This window comes from Tachypleus tridentatus, chromosome 2, assembly GCF_004210375.1.
Source record: "Tachypleus tridentatus isolate NWPU-2018 chromosome 2, ASM421037v1, whole genome shotgun sequence".
NCBI lineage: Eukaryota > Metazoa > Arthropoda > Merostomata > Xiphosura > Limulidae > Tachypleus > Tachypleus tridentatus.
The window spans coordinates 81,183,344-81,209,450 of NC_134826.1; the positions used below are offsets into that span (position 1 = coordinate 81,183,344).

At 33.6% G+C, this 26,107-nt stretch overlaps 1 protein-coding gene across 12 annotated transcripts in view; it reads left to right on the forward strand.

Moving 5' to 3' along the window:
- Positions 1 to 1,040: 1,040 nt before the first annotated feature.
- The window catches only part of LOC143244343 (C2 domain-containing protein 3), a 99,609-nt gene continuing 74,542 nt past the window's right edge, over positions 1,041 to 26,107 (forward strand). For 3 of the 12 annotated variants that reach the window (XM_076488831.1, XM_076488834.1, XM_076488844.1), the window contains exons 1-7: positions 1,041 to 1,128; positions 3,944 to 4,019; positions 4,116 to 4,241; positions 4,936 to 5,032; positions 6,621 to 6,955; positions 7,281 to 7,383; positions 17,189 to 17,268. In XM_076488831.1, the coding sequence (XP_076344946.1) occupies positions 4,989 to 5,032; positions 6,621 to 6,955; positions 7,281 to 7,383; positions 17,189 to 17,268 (562 nt within the window). In that variant the 5' untranslated portion in view covers positions 1,041 to 1,128; positions 3,944 to 4,019; positions 4,116 to 4,241; positions 4,936 to 4,988. Of the gene's footprint in view, positions 1,129 to 1,162; positions 1,309 to 3,943; positions 4,020 to 4,115; positions 4,242 to 4,935; positions 5,033 to 6,620; positions 6,956 to 7,280; positions 7,384 to 17,188; positions 17,269 to 22,399; positions 22,508 to 23,074; positions 23,139 to 26,107 lie in introns of those variants that run through there. The other 9 variants (XM_076488835.1, XM_076488840.1, XM_076488836.1 and 6 more) reach the window with 7 other exon arrangements.

A 26,107-nucleotide genomic window follows, 5' to 3' on the forward strand; every position in this document is an offset into this window, starting at 1 on the left:
CGAATAAATTAAGGAAAACTGACGACTATATAAACTGTGTTAATCCTTACGAAATTGCTTAAAATGTGTAAAATTCTGATCTTCAGAGCTAAAGAAACAACAACAAACAAACTTTTAAATATGTCAGTAAGAACTCAAGTTTCTGACACAAGAGGGCAATGGTTAATTCTTGTCAGGTTAGCTGGTTAGGGAGCTTGCTGAAGAGTGTGGGATATCAGTTGGATCTTGTTACAAGGTTTTGACCGAAAAATTGAAGATGCACCGCGTTGCTGCGAAATTCAGCCCTCAGAACTCGCGAGTTTTTGGCCAAACACTCGATCACTGTTTTTCCCCTCCACCTACTCACCTGACCTTGCTCCTTGCGATTTTTACTTGTTCCTCAAACTCAAAAGACCCTTGAAAGGAAGAAGATTTGAGACGATTCCCGAGATTAAGGCAAATGCGACGAAGGAGCTGGAGGACATTACAAAAAAAGGGTACCAGGACTGTTTCAACAAGTGGAAACACCGTTGGGATAAGTGTGTGCGTTGGGGAGGAGAGTATTTTGAAGGGGTCCCAGACCTGTAACTTCCAAATAAAGTACATTTTGTTTTATGACGTCAGTCCGCGTATTTTTTTAACAGACCTCGTAGATGTTGTTCGTGAAAATTGATGAGATGGTACGTCAGAGCACTGTTGTAAATTTTAATTCGGTTGTTGTTAAATACAAACATTCATAATGTGCTAAAGTTTTCTACTTATCACGGGTATGCAAACCAGACTTTTAATATGTTAAGTATTCAGATTTACAGCTGAGTTACTGGGGAATACCATTATAACTGTTGTATCCAAACTGGCCCGATGAATTTCGTCAAAAGGATTCATCGGCATTAGATATGGTAGGTGTCTTATGCTTGATATGACGGAAATATTTTTGTTTGATTTCACAGATAAATTCTTTGAAATACTCAAATTTCAGTCTTGTTAACAACTCAAGAATTTACAAAAAATATTAGCAAGTGACTCACAATTACATATCTTACGCAAAATTTCACTTTGCCGACAGAGGACAGTTTATTTACAAGTATGGCGGTTTAGTTTCAGTATTATTTACTCTTAGTTGTAGTGACAGTCGTTAACCTTTTCAAAGTAAGTGTGTGACTGAAAATGAAAAAAGCTTTTGCTTTTTAGATATGTATACCTAGGTAATGTAAAGCAGGTCACATCACATAGTGTGACTTTAATTTAAAATGTAAATTAAAATAAACAAACTTAATTAGTTTGCCAAAGCCAAACTGTGCGTGAGTTTACAACTAAAAGTAAAGAGAGGTACGCAGTGAAAAAGTATGCTGCTTTTAATTAATAACTTAGTGCTGTTGTAATACTATTTACTTAACTAGTATTACTACTGACGACTGTACTGTATACTGCTGGTGTAGTTTTAGTAGTGATCTGTAGTAGATATTATATAAATAGTATAGACTAGGAGTATCTAGTTCTACTGTAGTGGTGAAGTAAAGATAACTAATTCTGTGATTTATTAGCACTACTAGTCAAACTGTCAATAAATACCAATACGTCATTGAGAAGCATTCTTACAACGTAATTGTTTAATTTTAGCTGAAACTTCAAGGAATAATTATACTATTACTACTGTTATTATTAATTGTTTATAATTTTAGCTGAAACTTCAAGGAATAATTATACTATTACTACTGTTATTATTAATTGTAAATGGTTCATAATTTTATGTCAAAGTACGCAAATTACTATTAAATTAAAATGAGAACTAATGTGATTAGTAAATTATATACATTGTGGTGAAATTTAGGAAATTTATTTGATGCTGCTGGGTTTGATGTTATCTTACTTTTAAGTACCAAGGATAATACTGAAATATCACTCATTAATTGTAAATGGTTCATAATTTTATGTCAAAGTACGCAAATTACTATTAAATTAAAATGAGAACTAATGTGATTAGTAAATTATATACATTGTGGTGAAATTTAGGAAATTTATTTGATGCTGCTGGGTTTGATGTTATCTTACTTTTAAGTACCAAGGATAATACTGAAATATCACTCATCTAATAGAATACTAACATAGGACTGATCATGTTAAACATAGCTAACAAAAGCTGTTTGAGATTATTAAAATTATGAAGGGTTTATCTTATGAAAGGTATTGTAAAATACACTTTAGCTTGGCATAAAAAGAAAAAAAAGAAAATGACATTAAAAAAATAAATGTTTTCATGTAGTCATTAGAACTTAAGTTGCAGTGCATTAACTTTTTAACCCCATAATTTTTTGTGCATTGTACTGGAATTTCATGATTTTTTAATCATTATCACCACAGATAATATAACTTTAGTTTTCATAATTTTGTGGATAATAATATAGAAAGGATTAGTTTTCAGCAAAGTAGGTATAAATGTTATCAGACATTGTCACCATCTGATGAATAAATTGGGATTTTTTTCTGAACATTGTATCATATGCTTGGCTTTAAGAAGTTAATGACATCTTGAACCTTTGGGATTTTATTTCAATTTTTTTTTTTTTTCAGTACTGAGAAGTGCCAAATTCTTTTATAATTAAGAATACAGAAAGGAAATCCATTTAACAAATAAATGAAAATTATAGCCATAACTGGTATTTTCATATTTCAGTTTTGGTTCTTTCTAGCCTATTTTTCTGTATTTAAAAGTGTGTTGTATTAATAGGAAACCAAAACATTATGATTAGAAGAGAGGTTTCATGTTATATATTCTGAATAATTTTGTACTGAACTTATATAATGCACTTTTATTGGATATTTTATAAACTCATATGACAGTTTATTACATCTAATATTTTTATTTACATTCACTTTGACATTTATTTTCCAAAAACTTCTAATTATTTGTAATATAAGTCATGGAGAGTAATTTGACTTGCACTTTATTTTTCAGGAAAATTTTTCTTTTAAATTCTTTAAATGCTAGACTTCTACTACTAATGGAAACTCATTCCATAAGCAAATTGCCCTTTCAGAAAAATAAAACTGTTCTAATTGAAGCCTATACTGTCTTCTTCAAGTATTAAACTTGTGTCTTTTGGTTTTATAGCTAAAGAAATTAATGGTTTTTAGTTCATCAAAACCCCAGATAATTTTGTAAGCTTCAATGAGATCATCCATTAGCCTTTTCTCAAGAGAAAACATGATACTACTTTTATCTCCAAAAATGATCCTATTAGCTTTCCTTTGAAAAGTTACTAATTTAATGATTTACACTTCTTTTGTGGAACAATTCGTAGAACAGCAGTATCCAACAGTTTTTTATAATTGACAAAATTGTGGAGAGTGTGTAAACATTTTTGCCGCTTGATAACAACAACAAAAGTAAATGTATTTTTATAGATATAATGGTAGAGAAAAATACACAATATTATTTTGAGTTAATTAGTGATAGTATTAATTATATCTAAAAAAGTAGATGACAGAAGTAAAGCACCAATATGCCACAGTTCAGTAGCCGTTTCACTATAGGTGGTGAGTGGTGATCGTGTTGGACACTGTGGACCTAGAAGGTCTGGTAAAAGACTATGGAAATGATTTTATTGAAGATAGCATAAGAAAGCTGATCTGGATTTATGAAAGAGCAATTTTACCTTTTACCACGCTAATCAATTAACATTTATTTATAGGAAAGGATACAAATATTAGCTTTTTAAAAAGCCTTTGAAAATGTATCACAAAGGAGATTAGTTAAAAATATTACACTGGTGGGGGTTGAGGAAAACATGAAGGTATTCATAGTTTGCTTAATCTGATTGGATCTTTGGTACCAGCAGTGTGGCTTGTGGGCCTGTGTTAGGTCTTTGATCTTTCTTATGACATTAAACTCTTGGGTTTGTAAATAGGTGTATTGAGGTAATGCATTTTGTTTACCATACTTTCTCTTACATGTCTGATATAGATGGGAACCTATTCAATAGCATGATTGAAGAAATGGATTTTGACTGAGTGGTAGATAAGTCACTGAATTCATATAGGTAATGTTATTTTTATAGTAGTACAGCTAATAGAATTTCATAATAAGTTTTTATACATATTGATTACAAGCAAAAAGAGGTACTTTTCTCATACAGGTAATTCATTTGCTAATCAACACTTGAAGTAATGTGGAAGGTGTCATTATCTTGAACAAAGGGTGACAAAGATGATTCTTAGGATGAAAGGGCTGTCTTATGGGCATTAGGTTCAGATAAACAAGGGTAAGAAGTGATTCCTACATTTACAAGATTTCTCATTAGAACTGGATAATTAACTTTGATTAATCAGTATAATTGGTTATATTGATGAAAATCTTGATGTGTGTTTTATTTTAAACTAGTTTTGAGAGGTCATGTTCAGCCTGTAATATTTATTTGAAATATGAGTCCATCATAATTCAGCAAAAAGTCTGAGGGTTTGAAATGCTAAAAATAGGGTTCTTGTGTGTGCAGATAGCTCATTGTATACTCTTACACTTAACAACAAATTAGCAACATAATTTTGTTTTTCATACATTGTAAATTATTTGTGGAGTATTGGAAAATTATTGTAATCAGATATTCAAACGTTGTAGATAAAGAATTTACTTTGTTTACTGTCAAAAGTGTTTATAAAATATATCAAACTGTTCTTTTCTAATGTAAAAACATTAGAACCAGAACCAGGTAGAAAAATGATAACTATGAATTTTATTATATGTTATCTGCTAACTTCAACTAATGAATTCATTTGAATAATGTTTCAGTCTTTTAATTTGGTAAATTCTAAGGGAGGTGTAGAGCATGTAAAAAGTGATATGAATTTGATTTTTAACTTATTCATATACAAGGAACTTTTATGTGAATGTTGTTATATGTGAACACTGAACTAATGGCATTGACTAACTAGTTCATATTGTTTCTCTTTTCATTTAAGGGAGCTGTGGAGTATTTGCAAAATATCATATCAAATGAATAATTATTAATACTATGAATATAAATGTCAGTGTGGATGAGGAACTGGAACACATGATGTAATTTATTTTTCTCAACTACATTATATATATATTTATTAAAATACAAGATCATACAGAAATAGTATAAGTGTAGCAGAAGGTTTAGTAAGTGTTGCATAGTTGTTCTTTTAGGAAATAAACTATTGTTTCATTTACCTTCAAATTTTTAATTCACACCTAAAGTTACACATTGAATCTGTTTTATATTTGTAAGATACTGGATTCCTCTTATGAGTATTATATTTTTATTAATCAGAAAACTCTGAAGTATTATTAAATGGTCCCTTTAACAGTTTTATGTCTCTTAGGCCTAATCTTTGTATTTACTTCATAAAATCTATTATTATTTATTCTTCAAAGGTAAAAAAAAAACTAGTTTGATTTTCTTGATAATTCAAAACTGATAACTAAGAAGATAGAATTTTTCCCCCAGACATTTAAACTTTTAAGTAATACAAGTATAAACATGCATCTTAAATAAATCATGCTTTCAAGCAGCGTATGATAAAAATGTATCATTCTCTCAAAAGCTTAGTCCAGAAGCAAACACTTAAAGTAAGAAAGTAGGGAAATAAATATAAGCTAATGCAAAATCAAAGAAGCCCTACTTAAACAACAACTAAAACCAAAATTAAATCAGTGTAAAGGAACATCTTTATACCTATACTAATTAATGACCTAACATCTAACTGTAACGCCTTCTACAATCCCGTACTCGTTCACACTATCGCCCCTAAGATGTGCTTGGCATCCATCAGTTCCAAACTCTCTCTTTGTTAACCTGAAGATGAGTTGAAACGTTGTTCTCTGCTTTATCAGTAAAAGTATTAATACCCATACCAGCCATCCTGAGATGCATTTAAATACCCAAAGTGGTAAAGATGATGCTCAGTCTATGCAAGATACATTTAAACACTTAAAGTGGTAAAGATAATGTTCAGGCTATGCTATTGTTGTAACATGTTTTTTTTTTCATTGGTTAAGCACTTTTAAATTATTTGGTGAAAATTATTCAAAGTCCAAGATCATTTATTGACCAGTTAATTTATTTTTTCTTTATTGCTCAATACAGACTACTATCACTTGTACAAATAATGTTTTCTCTTGGAGCAGAAAGTTATTCACTAATGGTGCTAGTACTGATAAGGCTAATTTACAGATACATTATTTGCAAGTTGTCAGTTTTGTGGCTATTGATTAACTGAATATACAAGATAATTAACACTGATCTGAATACTTTAACTTCTTTGTCACTGAACAAACTGAAAACTGTCCCACTGCTTCAGTTATTCTTCTACTTATCCTTGTTTTTGATATTTCACAGTTTCTTGGTTATTAATGTTTATGAACATTCTTGGTACTCTCAGATTAATTTTATAAATTTCCTAAATCTAGTAGCATAGTCATATTAGCATACCTCTCCAGCAAACAAATGTATTAAAGTTATGTTAGCTAATTGGAATGAGAGCATGAGTTTATGTTTTTTTTGGTTTTAAAGACTACACTGTGTGTAAATTTATTTGTTTGGAAGCCAAACTGTTATGTAAGGTTTACACTGTTTAAGAATGAAATTGAATAATGATTTTAATTTGTTTTAACCAATTAGATATTTGTCAAAAGGAAAGATGATGGGTCTTCTTCCTCCTGAATTAGTTCCAGATGTTCCAGTGTTCACTAGTCTACCACCAGCTGTAGATGGATGTGTACAATGTTACTTGCAGCTTCATATTCCCTATATTTCTTGGGTAAAAAAATCAAAAAGTGCAATTACAGTTAGTGAGACTGTGAGCGTGAAGGTACGGTGGTGGGGAGAGGATGTTGTTGGTGGAGCAGTTTTTATACCCCGTGACTTGGGTGATATTTCTTCTCCATCAGAGGCCAAAACTACAGCAAAATACAAAGTTTGTTCAGGCTCAAAACAGTTTTTGACTTATTTAACAGGTACTTGTGTTTTTTGTTTTTACTTTTATTTTTCTTGTAGGTGGCATTGTAGTAGAAAATAAATTTTATTGGAGTAAGTTTATGCAGATGTAAAATGTTTGAAAATTTAATACAGTTTATCACTTTTGTTGTAAACAAATGTCTGTTATGCATACATGTGTATTAACTCTAACTAGTGACATGTTTATGATGATACTTCTTTTGCTGAAATAAAACTATTGTTGAATTTTCACAAAGCAATTTGATTCAAAGTTTTAGAAATATACAAAATACAATTGTAATTTACAGTTAAGTTCTGTGTAATAAAATGGCCATTTATTTACAGATATGAGAGAGCTAGTGGCTGAAGTGCAAACAGAAAGTACATTTCTGGGTTTCGCAGTTGTGGGTAAACTGTCCAACCTAACAGTTACATCAGTCATTGCAGGGTAAGGATGTTTGATAAAAGATACAGTGGAGCGCCGTTAAGCAGCAGGATTTGGGGGGTCAACCTGCTTAACCGCAGCTTAAACCTTTGTGACTGAAAAGCTGAAGTCGCCAACAGCTCCGCTGAGAAGCCTCATCCGGGGCCTTTGCGTGATCATTATATCGGATTATCGAATTAAAAATAATACTTTAATTATTGATCACTTTTTTCACGGATTTACCGCGGATTAACTTTAATGTATGGAGAGGTGTGATTCGGTAACAATGGCGGCCTCCATAAAGCTGGCATAGAGAGTGAATAAGGTAGATTAACGGTTGATTTCTATTGTAATATATTTTATTTATTTCCCAAATTAAAACAAATCCTTTTTAAATATCCCCTTGAAGTTATAAAGCCAGGATTAAATTCGTAAGCCGCGTTTTTACACGTTCTTAAATTAGAGGTGAGCCACGATAATCCTCACTCACATCGCTCACAAGACTTGCTACAGCGGCTTAAGCGATTTTGCGGTTTACTGGTCCGCGGCTTAATGGCGCTCCACTGTAGTGTTAATTTAAAAGAGGAATAATGTTTATTGTGATTTATTTGATCTTTGTTGATAATAGTAGGCATAAGATGAGAGGAACTGTATATATAATCTACAAATACTTGTATGGAATCCATATGGATCACAGTCAAATAATAATGACTTCCTGTCTATGAAGTATACAAGTACTTGAAGATTAAGGTTGCTAGATTTTTGTTTGTTTTTTGCTTTTGTACAAGTAGGATGACTTTAGAGGACCATATAGACTTTTGTCATGTTCTTGTGTTTCATGTAATTATGCTTTGTAGAAAAACAATCACCTTGTATGTAAATGACCTAATTAAAATTGATATAAATTATATTTTATCAGAGTAATCTAGTTCACTATTACAGTTGTTGTCACTGGATGTAGCAGGTATAGTGTGGATGAAAGATTGTTATATATTCATTTTTCAAAAGTTCTTAGAATTAAATGTTTTATGCTCAACAGTAATAAAATTTTTGTAAAAACATTTCCTACAGTTTTTTTATTCTAGGTTTTAGAAAAAAAAATCTCTTTTGTTTTCAGCAAATTGGAGTTAGAAATGGTTATCATTTGCACATTTGTAAGGTGTACAAACTAAATGCCAGAAAGTAATTACACATTAGTATTACTTTGATTTTATTATCTACAAAATTATCGATTGCTTGGCATGATGCTGTCATTTTATAAGTTTAAGTAACTTGTATTTTATGATTGATTAGCTGATTATTCATGGTGGCAGTGTATTAGAACTGCATGTAACATATTTGTGACATTATATCTGCACCCTTAGAAAGGAGAAAAATAAAGTTCTCCATTGCAGGAAACGGAGGCAAAACAGGAAAATCCTAACCTCTTTTGCAAACTTACATGCACATAGGATAAACATTTCATGAAGTTGGGGGTTGCACATCGTATAATAAAAAAGTTTTTACAGTATCATGTAAGGAAGAGTTCCATTATAGTGTGATTAGTGCATTTTGTATATAGCTAATTGATAATGCCAAGAACTGTATAAATAAAACATGCTTCTTACAGATTATGGATATGCAAGATTGTATAATCTGTGTTTTGCCTCAAAGTATTTGTTTTAAAGTTTCTTGACATGGAATTTTGATCACCAGGTAAAAGTTACTTAAGGCAATATATTTTAATATTTACAGTCATGTGAGTATTAGAAAAAGCTCCATATATAGTATTTTCTTGATGTTAAGAATTTGAATGTGAATTAATATTTAGGTTTAACTGTTATACAACAAAGTAAAGTAGAAAAGTCAGGATGGAAGCAGTTCTAACTATAAAAGAGTTTGGCTATGATGTTTTCATATATACTGTGTTTTCAAAGAAAAAATGTATGTACAAGTAATATGCACAAATAACATGCTATTGTATATATGATAAGCAAGTGGCATTTGTCATTTCTTCCAAACTAATAGTAATGTTAAAGTATAGAATGGTGTTTGCCATGATCAGTGATGTCGAGAAACCCACTTGTTGAGAAATTTATATGCAAAAACGGCTCGTTTGGGTTGAGAAAATATTTTACATAGAAGAGCGAACAACGTTTCGACCTTCTTCGGTCATCGTCAGGTTCACAAAGAAAGAGGTAACTGACCGGAAGCTGACCACATGTTTGAAAGGGGTTGTGTAACTGAGTGTTGGAATGTAGAGGGGGGTATTAGATGTTTGAATATATAATTTTATTATATTAATATAGGTATAAAGGTGTTCCTTTATATTGGTTTATTTTGGGTTTAAGTTGTTGTATAAGTAAGGCTTCTTTAATTTTGCGTTTGTTTATGTTTGTTTCTTTATTTAGTATTTGAGTGTTTTCTATGGTTATGTTGTGTTTATTTGACTTGCAGTGTTCGAAAACGTGTGAAGGTGACTTTTTATGTTCTTTGAATCTGGTTTCCATTTTTCTACTTGTTTCGCCAATATAGAAGTCGTGGCAGTTATCACATTGTATTTTATAAATAATGTTGGTGTTGTGTTTGTCAGTGTAGTTTTTACATAGTATAGACCTCAGTTTTGTGCCTGGTTTTTGAATAAATTTGGTATTAACTGGAATGTCATATTTTGTTACTAATTTTTGCCAAATGTTGGTTATTTGTTTGCTGATGTCAGGAATATATGGTATACAGCAGTATATGGTTTCGTGGTTTTTTGATTCGTAAGCTGTATTTGGTGGTCGATTTTGCTTTTTGTCTAGGTGTGTGCGTATAATGTTTTCTACGGTTTGTGGAGGAAACTTATTGATGTTGATGAAGTGTTGTTTTATTTTGTCTAATTCATCGTTAATTTTATCTGGTGAGCATAGTTTTATGGCTGTGTTTATTTGGTTTCTTAGTATGTTGAGTTTTTGTTTTGTTTCATGTCCTGAGTCCCAAGGAATGTATAGTCCAGTATGGGTGATTTTTCGGTGGATTTCCATTTTGAATTGTGTGTCGGTTCTTGTAATTTTGAGGTTAAGAAATGATATTTGATTGCTTTCTTCCTGTTCACATGTGAAGTTAATGTTGTGATGTATAGAGTTAATCATATATAAAAAACCACGAAACCATATACTGCTGTATACCATATATTCCTGACATCAGCAAACAAATAACCAACATTTGGCAAAAATTAGTAACAAAATATGACATTCCAGTTAATACCAAATTTATGTGACACCAGTCACATTAACTCTATATTTCTGTTTCCCCTCACAGGAACCTTTTTATCAATATATTAATCCATAGATCACAGCTCTGAAAAGGATTTCATCATAGTATGCTTAAAACTAAATCCAACATTTTCTGAAACAAAAAATTATTAAATATGTATGAAATCATTTGATAATTTATTTAAAAAATTAACTGAATTACAAATTAAGGTGATAAAATCAGTTTTAAACTTCAATCTTGCAATGTATGTAACCTTTCAAACAGAAATGGAATTACAAGTTCTGCATCTGTCTGTAGTGCTCCCCTCAGTGATAGCTCAAGCCAACTGATGTTACCGCCATGATTAAACACGTTTAAATCACAGCTACCTCCATGTTCCAGTAGTTAGTATCTCAAGAAACAGTAGCACAGTCATCCAGAAATCCTTTCTTTGTCTTATTCCAGATTTCTTTATAGTTTCTCGTGGTTTCATGAGGCAGTCTCCCTGGCTACGTAAAAAAAAAAAAAAAATCCCTTATGATAATTCAAAATTCTCAAAATTTATGTGCCACTTAATCTCAACTCACATAGTGAGGGTGAAGAGAAACCAAAGTTCCTGACTGCCCTTGGTTATATTTCAGTTCTCTTCAGTCAGTGAAATATATATTAACCTGAATTTCTACCACTGGTAGGTTGGAAATAATCTTACAAATTATTAATTGGAATCAGGCTATAGAAATTTAATGTACAGAAGTGTAATAAGTGCTTTATTCAAAATTTCATTCATATATAATTTTGTTATTGTACTAAAATTTTATTCAATATCTACTACGTCATTCATGTTTATGTTACACTAAACTTTAAAAGCAATGTTACACACATACATATGAACAAAAATGTTTTGTTGCTTAGGTTTGGTTTGTAGTCAGTTTAGTTCTCTATACTTGTATTGTTCAGTATTTTATGTTTTATTGTATCTATACAGGAAAAGTTTAAAAGAGAGAAAATTCTGATATAGTACATTACATTATTTCACATAAATAGCAATTCTCATTTGGTGTTGTCCTCTATGTGCAAAAGATTTTTCACATGCCATGAGCCTCGAGCTTTCACCTATCCCATGCTTTACATGGTTCTACTGTGTCTGACATGTAAATTATCATGCGATAACCCTCTACCAATAGGAATGTGAAATATAATTATTCAATTCTACCAACCTATCACTTCTCGTTTGGCAATGCTTGTGTCAAAACATTTTTTATCGTGCTCTTCAGTCATGTTTTTTTTTTAAACTTAAATGCAGTTTTTTGAAATTTCTTTTGAACCATTTTGTCCTTTATCTTGAAGTGGAATTGTTCTTTTCATTTTTACAAAAGTTTGAACTTAAGATTAACTTGTTTTTTCCCAGTTTTTCATTTTTTTAAATTGTAATACTGTTGTGTTTAAGCATTTATTTTGAACTGTGAATAGTGAACTCCATGTTGCCACTTCAGAGATAGCACCTTCTGCTAGTATACTCACACAGATTACAGGTAGAGGGAATTCTGTTATGGAATTATCAGCTCTCATCTGCCATGAGATTGATTTATGAGTCTACCTTTTTCTCATGATGCTGCTAATATTCTTCCCAACTATGCTGAATCTGTTTGGGAGGATGAGCAACTTGACAGCCTTTTTTTCCATTTGGAATGATGTTTGCATTTAGGAGGAGACAGACCCTAATTATCCTGTTTTTTATCAAATGTTCAGCTGTCCTGCTTTGGTTTTACCCTATAATGTCTTCCATCGTACTTGTTCGTTATCCACTTCTTTTCCGAGGTTCTCCTGAGGGTTTGTGTGGGTACCCTCTTCCTGATTACCTCTTCATTGGCTCTTTCCATCCACACTTGGTTTCCTTATTGTTCTTATCTTTTGGGAAGATATGTTGTTTTGTCTTTTCTCTAGTGGTTTGTTTTTGGAAATATTTCTGAGACTGGAATTTTGTGTGGAATCAGTGAGACAGCAATTGACCCTTTCACCTTTGGCTGATCATTTGTTTTATTCAGATCCTAGACAATCTTCTATTACTATTTTCCATCCCACTTCTTCCCAGTCCTTACCATTTCCTACCTCTAGGGATTTTCCCTCTCATGGTATTATTCAGTGCAGATGGACACATTTCTAACAGTACCAGTGGGTTCCAGTGCTGTAGGAGCTTGCTCGATCAATTCTGTTCCCACTTGATTGGGTTATTTGGGTATTATCTGAGAGACTTGTCATCCACTTCCTCTCCCCTCTTTTATTTTCAGCACTAATATCCTTTCCTCTGCCTTGTAATCCTACCACTAGTTAACTTTTGTCTGAGGTGGTACAAAGGCTTTTCTACAGGTTTTTTTTTCCCCCAGGCTGTTTATGGTACCCAAGAAACCCAGAGACTTGAGGCCTGTGATTGATCTGTCTAACCTCACCCAATTTTTCGTTGTTTGCTTTCAATGGATTCTATTCTCACCTTCAGGTTAACTTTTTTTTTCTAGGCGAATGGATGATCAAGGTAGACATATGATATAATGTATGCATATTTCAATATTTTATTTGTTCAAGTGCCATCTTTAATTTCTTCATTGCATTGTAATGTGTTAGTTTTGCACCCTGCACTTTAGGTTTGCCTCACCCACTCATGTCGGTCACATGGTTAAGGCTCTTGTCTGATATGTGCATGCTCGAAAGTTGCACATACACCATTACATGGGCAACTGGCTTCTGTTAGCTCATTCCATATGGGAATCTCCTCGTAACACTCATTTGCCACTTTTGAAGGCAGCTTGTATGGGCTGGTTACTCAGGTTGGAGAAGTCATTCTTTATGCCTACTTAATATCTTGTCTGCGTGGGTGTCTTTTCCACTGCTTATCTCAATTGAGCCAATTTTTTTCCTTTTTGATTCCATTTGAAGGATTTTCCATTCTTCATGCTCTCACTGCTCCCTCTTTTACCACTCATGAGGTCCTGTTGCTTTTGGGTTCTGTAGAAGTCCTTATCCTTTTGGAATGAGTGCATATGAGGTCTCTTCAGTATGCTTTGCATGACCAGTGGATCCTTGTGCAGGATCCTTTGGAGGCTTCTATTTCTCTTTCTCCTTTCCTTTTTGATGATCTGCATTGGTGGTTGGGCAGGGCACATGTATCTGCTTGTGTTCCATTTGTTTGCCCTTGTCCAAATTTGCATGTCTTCACAGGCACTTCCCTCCATAGCTGGGAGGCATGGGCTAATCAACAGGAAGCTTCAGGCCTGTGGTTTCCAGCCAAATGGTCTTACCATATCAAACTTCTGGAGATTTTGGTTGTACATAATGCTTTGGATAATCTTCTTCATCTTGCTAGGAGCTGTCTGGTTATGATCCATTTCCAGTTTTATGGTAGTAGCTTATATCAGTCACCAATGTGGGAAGCATTCTCATTCCCTTTGAGGTTAAACCTTGGATCTCCTTTTTTGGGCCCACAAGCTTGGCATACTTTTTCTTTCATGTCATGTTTTGGTTTCATTCAACCTTGTTACAGACAGTTTTTCCAGTCTAGGCAAAATTTATTTCATGGAGTGGTCTTTACATCCATAGGTTTTCCAGTGGACATGTTTGGCACCAAGTTACTCTGTTTTTATTTCTGGTCCTTCATCCATTTCAGTGCATTCAACCAGGAATGAACCAACAACTACCTTTATGTTATTCATGTCAAGTTGTTTTGATTGCTCCATACTGGCTGGAACAACTCTGACTTTAGCAACTGCCCCATCTTAAATCTGCCCCACCTTTACCTCTTCCTTTTACTCCATTCTTTCCACATCAACTTTAGACAACTGACATTTCATCCAGCCTTAATGCACTTCTTTTTTTATTTCTGTTTTTTACGCAGTTCTTGGCAAGGAGATCTGGATTATCCCAGCATGTCATTTTCAGCCTGTTATACTTGCCCTTCCAATATGCATATTTATCAGTGTAAATAAAATGTTTTCCACCATTGGTTTTTGGGTTGGGAGTTCTTACCTGCTTGACCTACTGTTCCTTATATTATGTATTTCCTTACTTGGTTGTTTGATCTGACAGCTTTAATCTCCTTGATTATGAATTGTCTAGCTGCCTTATCCCATACATTTCCTTTTTTCTGCTACCTTAAAGTTTTTATTTTTCCAACCTTCTCATTATTATTGCATTCATTTCTTTGTTTATTGCCCTCCTCAGTGTGAGGTTTTTCTGGATGGGGATGTCAGTGTGGGTTTCAACTGCCTTATTTTACTCATATTAAATTTTTCAGTTATTCCATAAGACTTATTTCCTTATCCTCTTAGCCTGTAGCCATTTTTGGTTGGATTTATTTGCTATCAGTGTGAAGTACCATACATCATTCCACGTGTTTTCCTTTATTTGGATCAATATTTTCTTCCAAAAATTTTGGCAGTTTGTAAGGATAAATCCTCCTTCTCCTTGATTCCCCATAATTTGTTCCAAGTGTCTTCTCGCCAGGTAAGGCACTTTACCTTTTTCCCTGGTGTCACATTTCCATCATCAATTGGAGGAAAGTCTTCAGTTGGGCATGTGGACCACATCACATACATTCATCTTTTACTATGTGCATCGTATAGCTGTTTCTTCCTTTTTATCTTATTATCTACCAACTGATGCCATTCTTCAGCCTTCAATGATACTGTGTCTGGGTAGGTTATCTTCTTTTATATATATGTATACATCTTATTTTTCAGGGGTATTTCTCCTTTTTTATTACTTATCCTGCTCTGTGGCAAGTGGTGCTTGTCCAGGCATAGTTAAACTAATCAAATCTGCACTCTCAGAACATTATAACTTAACAGTTATAACTTTCGTGGCCATTAAATGCACACTGTTGTGACGGAGTGTTCCACGAGATAGCTTGTAACTTTTCATCAAGATATATTTGTTTCAGTAATATGTCCATTCCCAACCATACTAACCAATGGACTTCATGGGTAAAATAGAAAGGGATAGTTGCTCATCCCTGCAATTCAAGCCCGGCATGCCCAGGTGGTTAAGGCACTTGACTCGTAATCTGAGGGTCATGAGTTTGAATCCCCGTCACAGCAAACATGCCTGCCCTTTCAGCCATGGGGGTGTTGTAATATTACAGTTATCCCATTGTTTGTTGGTAAAAGAGTAGCCCAAGAGTTGGCAGTGGGTGGTGATGATTAGCTGCTTTCCTTCTCTTCTTACACTGCTAAATTAGGGATGGCTAGTGCAGATAGCCCTCGTGTAGCTTTGTGCGAAATTCAAAACAAACCAAACCCTCCCATTCCTGAGATTTAATAAGTCAGGACTGGTTTGCTTTTTGGGATTTCATGGCTGTTTGTTGCACTGTCTTCAGTGTTGGTGTGTTTCTGTACTCTCCACTGCAATTTTTTCCCTTCTCCAGTGGTGTAAAGGAGACCCTTACCATTTTCCAGTTCCTTGTAGCTGGAGTGGTTGACCATGCAGACATCCTCTCGAATGTGATAATGATATATGATATAAACAATAATGAAGGGCAATGGCATTATCTAGTGTAGATGATGAAGTGTCTTCTAATCTGATATTCCATTTCTGAATGGGTTTATCCAGGCAAATGTTGTAGCTTTGGAGTGAGCCATCAAAATTGCTTTTTTTTTTCTTTTGCACAGGGCCCTTCACTATTCAACTTGGGATTCTAGTTATTTATGTGAAAAAAGGTAAGGTACTATATCCAAAGTTATGATTTTCCTATATTGTAAGTATATTTTCAACAGGTACTTACCTTCTATCACACTTCTTTTCTTTGCATTGAAAACCAGTGCTTCATTTTCTGCCCAAACTCAAAGTGGTAGTTTGTTAAAATTGAATTGAGGGAGTCACTTGCAGCTGGAGTGTATTTCACACTCCTATTGATAGAATGTTTTTGTGTGATGGTTTAAAGGCCAGACACAGTTGAATCATGTTGATTGTAGGGTACATTGGAGCTCAAGACTTGTGGCATGAAAAAACATTGTTTTGAATGTAAAGAGCAGCACTTAATCAGAATAACTATTTATATAATGGGAGGTAATTAGATATCAGAAATACATTTTCAGTGTAGAAAAATTATAACTTTTAAGTGTTTGCACTTTGTGTTTTATGTTACTTTCAAAGAAAGTGAACACTGTCTTGTGTGCTTTTAGTATATTTAAATTATTGAAAGTTTCTTGTCTTTATTTTGCTCTCTCCATCTCCCATACTGAAATGATTTGAGAGATTTAGAGATTATTTATCCATTCATCTGTAGATGTCTACATTCAGTCTGATAACTAGAGTTCTTTATAGCAGATGAATTTTTGCAGATAATTTCCCTTGTGCACGGGAAGAACCCTATTGATTTTATGGTTAAGAGGTCAAAGGCTAAGATAATAATTTGTAAAGAATTTGGTTTCATTGTGAAAGGAAATGTAACCATGCATGCTCATAACACTCTAAAACTAAAAGAAGTGGAAAGTTAGTGGTTGAGGGAGGAATTGGCAATCATAGTGTTGACTATTTTCATTTTCACATTTGCCAGCTTTATAGTATATATATATATGTATTTAGAACAAACACCTTCAAATGATTCATTGTATGTTTTTGTCAGGGTATACCCAGTTGTGACTGCTGAAGGGAAGAAGGTTGCTGATCTTTATATTAGCATCAGCCTTCATAGAGAAAGATCAGGTTTGATTTATTATACTTTAGACATATTAATCAAGAAATGTATGAAGTTAAATGAACAAAACACTAACTTAATAGAATAAGTATTAAAAATGCCTAAATTTATTTCATTTATAAACATAAGTAATAAAATAATTGTTTTAGACTCTGAACAAGTTGAATTTGGTAATTTTTAAGTTGACAACATACTGTAAAAAGTTTCTTTTACACACTTTATTATTTGAAATATAGGTAGAAACATGAAATGTTTGTTTGTTTTTTGTTTTTAATTTCACATAGAGCTACATGAGAACTGTTTGTGCTCGCTGTCCTTAATTTAGCAGTGTAAGGCAAGGAGGAAGGCAGCTAGTCATCACTACCCACCATCAATTCTTGGGCTACTTTTTTGCAAAGGAACAGTGGGATTGACCATAACTTTCAATGCCTGCATTGTGGAAAGGGCGAGCATGTTTGGTTGGATGTGGAATCAAACCTGCGACCCTCACATTACGACTAGGATTCCCTAACCACCTGATCATGCTGCCTGGCCTAGTTTGTTTGAAATCAAGCACAAAGCTACAAAATGTGCTATCTGTGCTCTGCACACTATTAGTATTGACACCCAGTTTCTAGCAGCGTTAGTCTGCAAACATACTGTGATACCACTGGTGGGTGGGTCTACAAAATATGCAAAAACTCAAAAGTGTTTGTTTGTTCAGATTTTAAAAGTAAACTTGCAGTAAACCTGCTGTTGTTATTCACAACTTTACTTCCTACAAAACAATAGTTATTAAAAAGTCTACCATACTAATCAGTATAAAACATACCAAGGTTGGGGTGCTAACAGTGATAATTTTTTCAGATTGTTCTTTTTGTTAAGTTAAAATTAAACTTCTATCAGTCTTGTTATTTTTAATGCTGAAAAATTAAGTAGAACATCTTGAGACTAAAATAAATGTAACAATATCGACAACAGCCTGCCATGAATATCATTGTAAATTAGAACATCTTTGGAACTAACATAAATGTAACAATTGCAACCACAGTGCTTCATGAACATTACTGTAAACCAGAATATCTTTGGGACTAACAACGTGGCAGTACCAGTCGAACATGAAATATGAAATTATAATTGCTTTTGAAAAATGAAGAAAAATTATCTAAATATATTGTAAATGGAGTATTTGGTCAAGAACCATTTCTTAATTTTATATAGAAAATATTTAATTTTTAGTTTTTTCCATTTATTACCGTCGTCAAGTTTAATAGAATTTTAAAGTTGAAGGGCTTGGAAAAGAAAAGTTATGCTAACCTTTTGTTACATCTTACAGATATGGTGACATGACTTGTTTTATTCACCTATCTCAATTATAAGTTTGAATATAATTTAATAACTTGATAGGGATAATTATTATCATTAATGATATTTTTTATTAATTACATTTAGATATGATTTCACTGAAGAAAAGCATTTACTGTCTTGGTATGGCAGTTTATTTTTTATCATGGTTTGTTAGACAACTTATACATAAAGATGAACACAAGGAGCATTTTTACTATGGGGGTTTTATTTTTTATATTATTAGCCTGTCTTATATATAATGTCTATTCTGTAACACACTTTTTTATTATTGTTAGTGATGTGTACAAGTTAAAATCTCAGCACTACATTTATAAATGCTATTTAATACAATTATTTTCTTGTAAGTTTAGTTCTCTGCTGCTTCATTAAATGTCAACAACTTGTTTAAAATGTTTGTTAAAAGGTGATCTCTTATGAGGTATTAGGTAAATATTTTCTCTGTACCTAATTTTTAAAAATTTATTTATGGGTTTTCTGACAAGGAGATTAATTAATTTTTTTTCTTATTGCAAAGGTACGTGTGGTTAAAGTATATTGGTTTTTGCACAGTATTCTTTTCAAAAAATATTTATGAATGTGGCAAGGTTATTGGGGAAATAAAATAAATGTTCTCTTCTTTAATACAGAGACATGAGAAAAAATTAAAAAATTAAGATCAATAGCAAATATACAAACACATATGCAGAGATGTCAACTATTTCAAATGACTGAGCGTAATTATTGTAGACAGAGCCCATACAGATATCGAGCAACTGCTGGAAACAGTTTTGAGTCATCCATGTCTGTAAATCCATCTGTGGCTAAACTGTAAACACTGTTAGTAAGTATGCTTGAAACCATTTTGTCATCTTCACAACCCAACATTTGTACAATGGCTGTAGTTTTAGTTCTAGCACAGCCATACTTTTTTTCTATATCAGAGTCTGGGAACATTTTTCTGAATAGATGTCCTGCATGATCGGCTACAGCTAGGGGTAAACTATGAGCAATGACGAATTGCGTGAACATCACTTCTGCAATTATGGTTTCATATTCTGAATTCTTACTCATAAATGTCGTTATCTGCATCGTTTTTGTCTTCATTTCAGCCTTTTGTTGGTGAGATGCTGATTTTGTATGTCTGGAACAATCGTTTATCCTGCCATGTGCCACAGAAAAATTGATGTGAGAAACTGTACAAAACGCATGACTGTCATTGACTTTTGATGCAATGACTGGATATTTTGCACTATACTCTTTCCTAAATTTTTGATTCACAGTTTTAGTCCTTTTAGATTTGCCAGAAACAAGACAATCTGGTGAACGAGGCCTCTTTTTTTCCATCTTGAGAACGATCTCATTGGTGTTTCTATGCCGCTTAGAAAAGGAGAAATACCCATCTACGTGAGCGCTGATTGGCTGACAAGCACAGATGACGTAACTATGGATTCCCCCACGTACTCAGTATGGAGAAGCACCGCACTCAAACTATTGGTAGATGTTGGAGATTCAAATATTTATTATTATTTCAAGCACAAACATGATCATCGCAAGTAGTCATTTGGACTATGTCTTTTATTTATTATCAAAATATATTTGTATCTCACTAGAAATTTTCTTTTCACCCCTTTCAAGCCCTGGGGGAACAATTTATCACTTTATTGTATAGGCCTATATAATATACAATAATTTGGGAGTTGCAACAAATCGTAATATTTGTCTATATGAGCGTATAGTTGTAATATATACACCAAAATTGTAATGATTACGCTCAAATAGTAATGGTTGGCATCTCTGCACTAACGTATCTAGCTATTTCTATTTAACCAAATACTACCTATATTATTCATTACTATAGTTAAAGTAACATATCCACATGCCTAGCTATTTCTGTTTAACCAAATACTACCTATATTGTTCATTACTATAATTACAGTAACGCATACACGTGCCAAGCTATTTCTATTTAATCATACTACCTGTATTGTCTTTAGGTATTATTTAATATTGCTGGTGAGCACCGTATGCTGGAGAGCTGGATACATTCGTGATGTACAGGTTACCATAGATATTTTAGTTCTCTAGTTATTCAGAATGTTTTATGAGCGATCTATTTTTGGCCTAACTATTTTACCAACGTTTTGTTTCATGCTGAACTTAATGACAATCACCTCGAATGTGTCATTTTAACACTTTGTCTTGATTAGAGACTGTGTGACTGAACCATGATATGATTGACTAAATTCTTCCTGACTCTACCAGAATTAATAAAATAATTTAAGGAAGATGAAAGCGATGGAAGATTTAACGAAAATTGAGAAAGGAAATTAGAAGAACCTGACACGTGCGAAGTGAAGAGTTAAATGATGACGTAATATTCTAATACTAACAATAGAAACAGATCTCGTTGAAAATAGATCTATCGAGAATAACCCCAATATCATGGTACAGTTATGGTTAACCTTTCATAGAATTTTCTAAAAAAGTCTCAATATCAGGGTACAATTACGGTTAACCTTATTTTCTTTCTGGTCGTTTTATCCAGTTACAATATATTTTATTTATTGTATAGAAACGTCTAATATATATTGTTTTATTTACATAACCACAACTTTCATCTCCCTCTGGAACAACTTCTGCCTTCGTTTTTTTTAAACAAGACAATGTTGACCAGTAACTCTTTTGATGACGTAACTGTTTCTATGTTCCCCGAGTCTTATTGATTAATCTTTTTTATCCTGGTTGTCAAGGTTGAAAGTACTTGTTGTTAAGCAAACTTTGGAAGCAGTAGTTGCTAATGGAAACCAAACGTTAGAGTTTATGTCGCTAAACAGAATAATTTTAAAACTATTTTATTGGTCCGAATTGTGCTGTCATTTCTTCCAACAAGCCTAGCAAACAGATTATAAGTTTCGGTTCTACTAAATGAATTTATGGTTTAGTGTCAAAGTAGGACACAGCTTACGAAACCCGCGATTGTGTCGTACGTCGTCGAATCAAGGAAGTATCACGGAGCAACTTAAGCTCATGCTGTTCTTGTATTATTCTTTCTAGACACGTGCTAATTATAGAAGGAAATATTCTCTTCTTTCATTCAACATTCATAACATGATGTCAGCAAAAGTTGTTGCTTGACGTTAAGCACAAAGCAACACAAGGGGCTATCTGTGCTTTGCCTATCAGGGGTATCAAAACCAGATTTTTAAAGTTGTGTGTCCGCGGAAATGCCGTTAGGCCACTGGGAGGAGGGCTTTCTGAACTGATCGCACCAGAGAACCAGAGCAAACAATTTTACGTTTTCTTTTATTTTAATTTCAGTGCTTTACAGGCCCCGGCATGGCCAGGTGTTCGAATCCCTGTCACACCAAACATGTTCGCCATTTCAGCCGTGGGGGCATTATAATGTGACGGTCAATCCCACTATTCGTTGGCAAAAGAGTAGCCTAAGAGTTGGTGGTGAAGACTAGCTGTCTTCCCTCTAGTTTTACACTGCTAAATTAGGGACGGCTAGCGCAGATAGTCATCATATAGCTTTAAGCGAAATTCAAAACTAATCAAACCAGTGCTTTACAGTTAATATAAGTATAGAGATAGTGAATGAGTTTAGTACGTATGTTTCTAAGCCAGTTGTAAAGTAATTAATCCTCAAGCTCTCACTGATTCCACAAGTCATATCTTAATTTTATTCACTGTTTTGTTTTGTTTTATTATTATAATAAATTATTTCTTGTGGCTTTTTACTTCCAATTATTCAACATAACTCGCTATCGTGATTTTACAGAAAACAAAAGGATGTAAAACTATGGACAAGGAACAAAATTTTCAACCTACATATTCTATATTAAACCGCTGGTCTTCCATATTAGCCCAGTTGATTTATTGACGTTGGATGATAGTGACAAGTTGCTTACAGATACGTAGGTAATACCTTAAGGTTCTCCGATTATTAGAAACGATTGTCGAGGAACATATACACGTATTTCTACAAAATGTTATTTGATTTATATAATATCAGTTTATACTTTCTTTTCCCAAGACACGATTTCTTTCAGCTACAGTAAGATAATTTTGAATAAACGACTCCTCCGCATGGAGAGTTTAGTTACGATAACAGTTATATTTACGTAAATAACTGTTTATGTAGGTGGGTTTCATGTTTTTTTTCAATATAATATTCTTTATGGGGTACTTTACATTATTAATACAAAATAAAAATGAAAATCACCCCTTACCTTAGGGCTTAGTTCCTTTTGCTTCGTGGGAGGTCTTAGTATAACTACACGCAAACGTAGGTATTTCATGCATTAAAAACAGACAAAACAAATGATAGACTTAATATAGTTAGGCTTGCTTCTTAAATAAATACTTAACAATACAGGTACTGTTTAAACTTTAAAGTTAATTGCTAATTACCTAATTATTTATAAAGATGTTTAATGTACTAAATTATTATAAGATTTTACATTACACTTTATACTATTCATATAGAAACACCAGAAGGCGATGATGTCATAGTTCAATGAAGTGACACCAGAGGGTATGCTAGTAGAGGGTAGGATTTGTTTTGTAATGACGAGTAAACCACTTGAAGTAAAAATGTATCTCAGGACGGCTAGTATGGGTATTAATACTTTTACTAATAAAACAGAGAACGTTTCGACCTGAAGATAATCTAAGAATTTTTTTCTCTGATTTATTAGTAAGAGTAATATTTGTTTGTTTGTTATTAAGTATAAAGCTACACAAAGAGCTATTTGTGCTCTGCCCACCACGGGTAACGAAACCCGGTTTCTATTAGAATAAGTCCGCAGATGAACCGCTGTGCCGCTAGAGGCAGAGGGTAGGCAGATGAGGTCATCTATGATAAACACATAGATAGTTAGCGAACGTATCACAATAGGGTGAAGCACATAGGATATTAATGTGTCTCAACGTGTGATTACATTTTTAACTTTACTGTTGGCGTCAGTAACAATCAAAGTTTTAAAATTTATATCCTATTTGTATAATATTTTATCTATAGTTATCGGTGATGAAATGTTTCTGATCTGTATTACATTATATTTTCACCTTATAAGTAAAACTTATACTGAGTCTGCTAGTTTAATTTTTAATTCTTATTATTATCGTAAGATGTATAGTTTTTGTATACATGTACCTGAACTACGTACGTTTTACAAAGGCAAATGTTGTTACTATAGACGGATAGTGTTATTAAGAGCAGTGTTAGTATACCTTTGTACAAGGTCCGGCATGGCCAAGCGCGTTAAGGCGTGCGACTCGTAATCCGAGGGTCGCGGGTTCGCATCCCCGTCGCGCCAAACATGCTCGCCCTTTCAGCCGTGGGGGCGTTATAATGTAACGGTCAATCCCACTATTCGTTGGTAAAAGAGTAGCCCAAGAGTTGGTGTTGGGTGATGATAACTAGCTGCCTTCCCTCTAGTCTTACACTGCAAAATTAGGGACAGCTAGCGCAGATAGCCCTCGTGTTGCTTTGCGCGAAATTCAAAACAAACTATAGCTTTGTAAGGTACATACATATTTAAACTTGTCCCAACGTATTTTTATAGATCTTTATACAATTCAATATATTATAAGTTTTACAATGAAGGATGGTGTTTCTAAAGATAGGCAGTGTTACTGTACTTCTATAGGACTACATACGTATTTAAACTTGTTTCAACTTATGTTTTCATTTTTATATTTAATCGTGTGTGTGTGTTTGTAAAGTATCCTTTTAAAAACTGGTAAACTTTTATCAAAGATCATAACAAACGTATACAAATAATGACATTTTTTATAATTGTTAGTACTAAAAATATTTTTATATTGTAGTTACTTGCATTAAAACTATTAACAAATCAAGTGTAAGATTATTTTAATTTGTGTTATAGTTTTCACATTTGTAAAATCTCTAAAATATCCTAAAAGAATATCAAAAGTATTTGAAGGTAAATGTTTATATTTTCTTTTTCATTTTCACTACAATATTACCAACTCTATCCATTATCATTAACATACAATGCCATGAAATAATTAAAATAATTATTTTGTGTAATTATCTTTAAAGATCCTCCTTTTGTTAAATTCATCTGATGCTGGTGTTTGGGTATAGTGCTTATGAAACCCTGGCATTGCTGCAGTGTCCTTGTTTGCCATTGTAGTGCATCCTCTTGTGCTGATTGTCTCTATGACTTTAGTTGTCTCTTTACACTGGTGGAACTCAAACTGGCCCTTGATCGGTCTGGTAGTACATCGGTCAGACCTGATGATGTACACTATGAAACTCTGCACTATCTATCTCCTGCTTTTCTTGATATTCTTCTGATTGTTTTTAACCAGATCTGGCAGGAGAATGTTTTTCCTGAGGCCTGATGCTAGGCTATTGTTTTACCTTTTACTGCCTTAAAGATGCTGAACCTCATTCATCATCAGAGACTTTGGCTCTACACTAGGGCTTTCTGCACTTGCCCAATTCAGAGCTTATACATAGAGTCTCATGAACCTTCTTTGTGCCTCTCCCATTTGCAAATGTCTTTACTATATGCTTCGGAACTTTGTTCCTTACCAAAGCATCCCACCTGGGGTTGTGTTTTCCTTTCTCTGTGGGCCATACTTTTTTAGAACAGATGATCTGCCATTGCTCCTTTTGGCTTTCGTATCAAGTTGCAGTTGGATGAATTGGGTCTGTCCTTGGATAACATTGCTGTATCCACTGGTCAGCCCATCCCACGATGGCTTCTTACAGTCCCCAAATGTGACCTATCCTTAAGTCATCTGAGAAAAGCAGACACTCCCGATTGGAAGTATTATATGTTATTTGCTGAACATTTTTCCAACCATCCTTCCATTCCAATTTATATAGATGGTTCGAAATCAGGCAACACTGTGGACTCTGCCCTGGTTTGTTGTGCATAGAATTCTCTCTACAATTTCTGTATTCACTGCTGAACTGTATGCCCCTTCTCTTGCCCTGGATCACATAGAAGCTAAGCAGTACTCAAATTGCACTATTTATACTGACTCCCTTAGTTTTCTGCTGGCCATGGAATCACTTTACGTTGGCTCACACCTTGTTCTCACTGATATTAAAAACCGACATCTACTTCTATTCAGTTTTTCTGGATACTAGGCCATGTTGGTATTCACGGGACACTGCAGCTAAATCCATCTCCTCTGGCACTATTACTGCTGTGCCTGTTGCATACATGGACTATGGTCCTGTATACAAGGTTCGGCTGCATGCCATTTGGCAGTCGATTTGGAGTGAACAATGTGATAACAAGCTTTTCCAAATAAAACCCTATATTGGACTTTGGCCATCTTGCTTCCATAAGGATAAGAAAGAGGGAGTTGTTCTAACTAGACTGTGCATTGGTCATCATTTTCTTTTATCTGGGACTGATGCACCAATGTGTTGTCTGTGTAACACTCAGGTCACAATAAGCCATATTTTACTGTCTTGCTGTCATTATAACTCTCAACGATAGCACCATTTTAAACATGTTCGGTCCTGAAGTT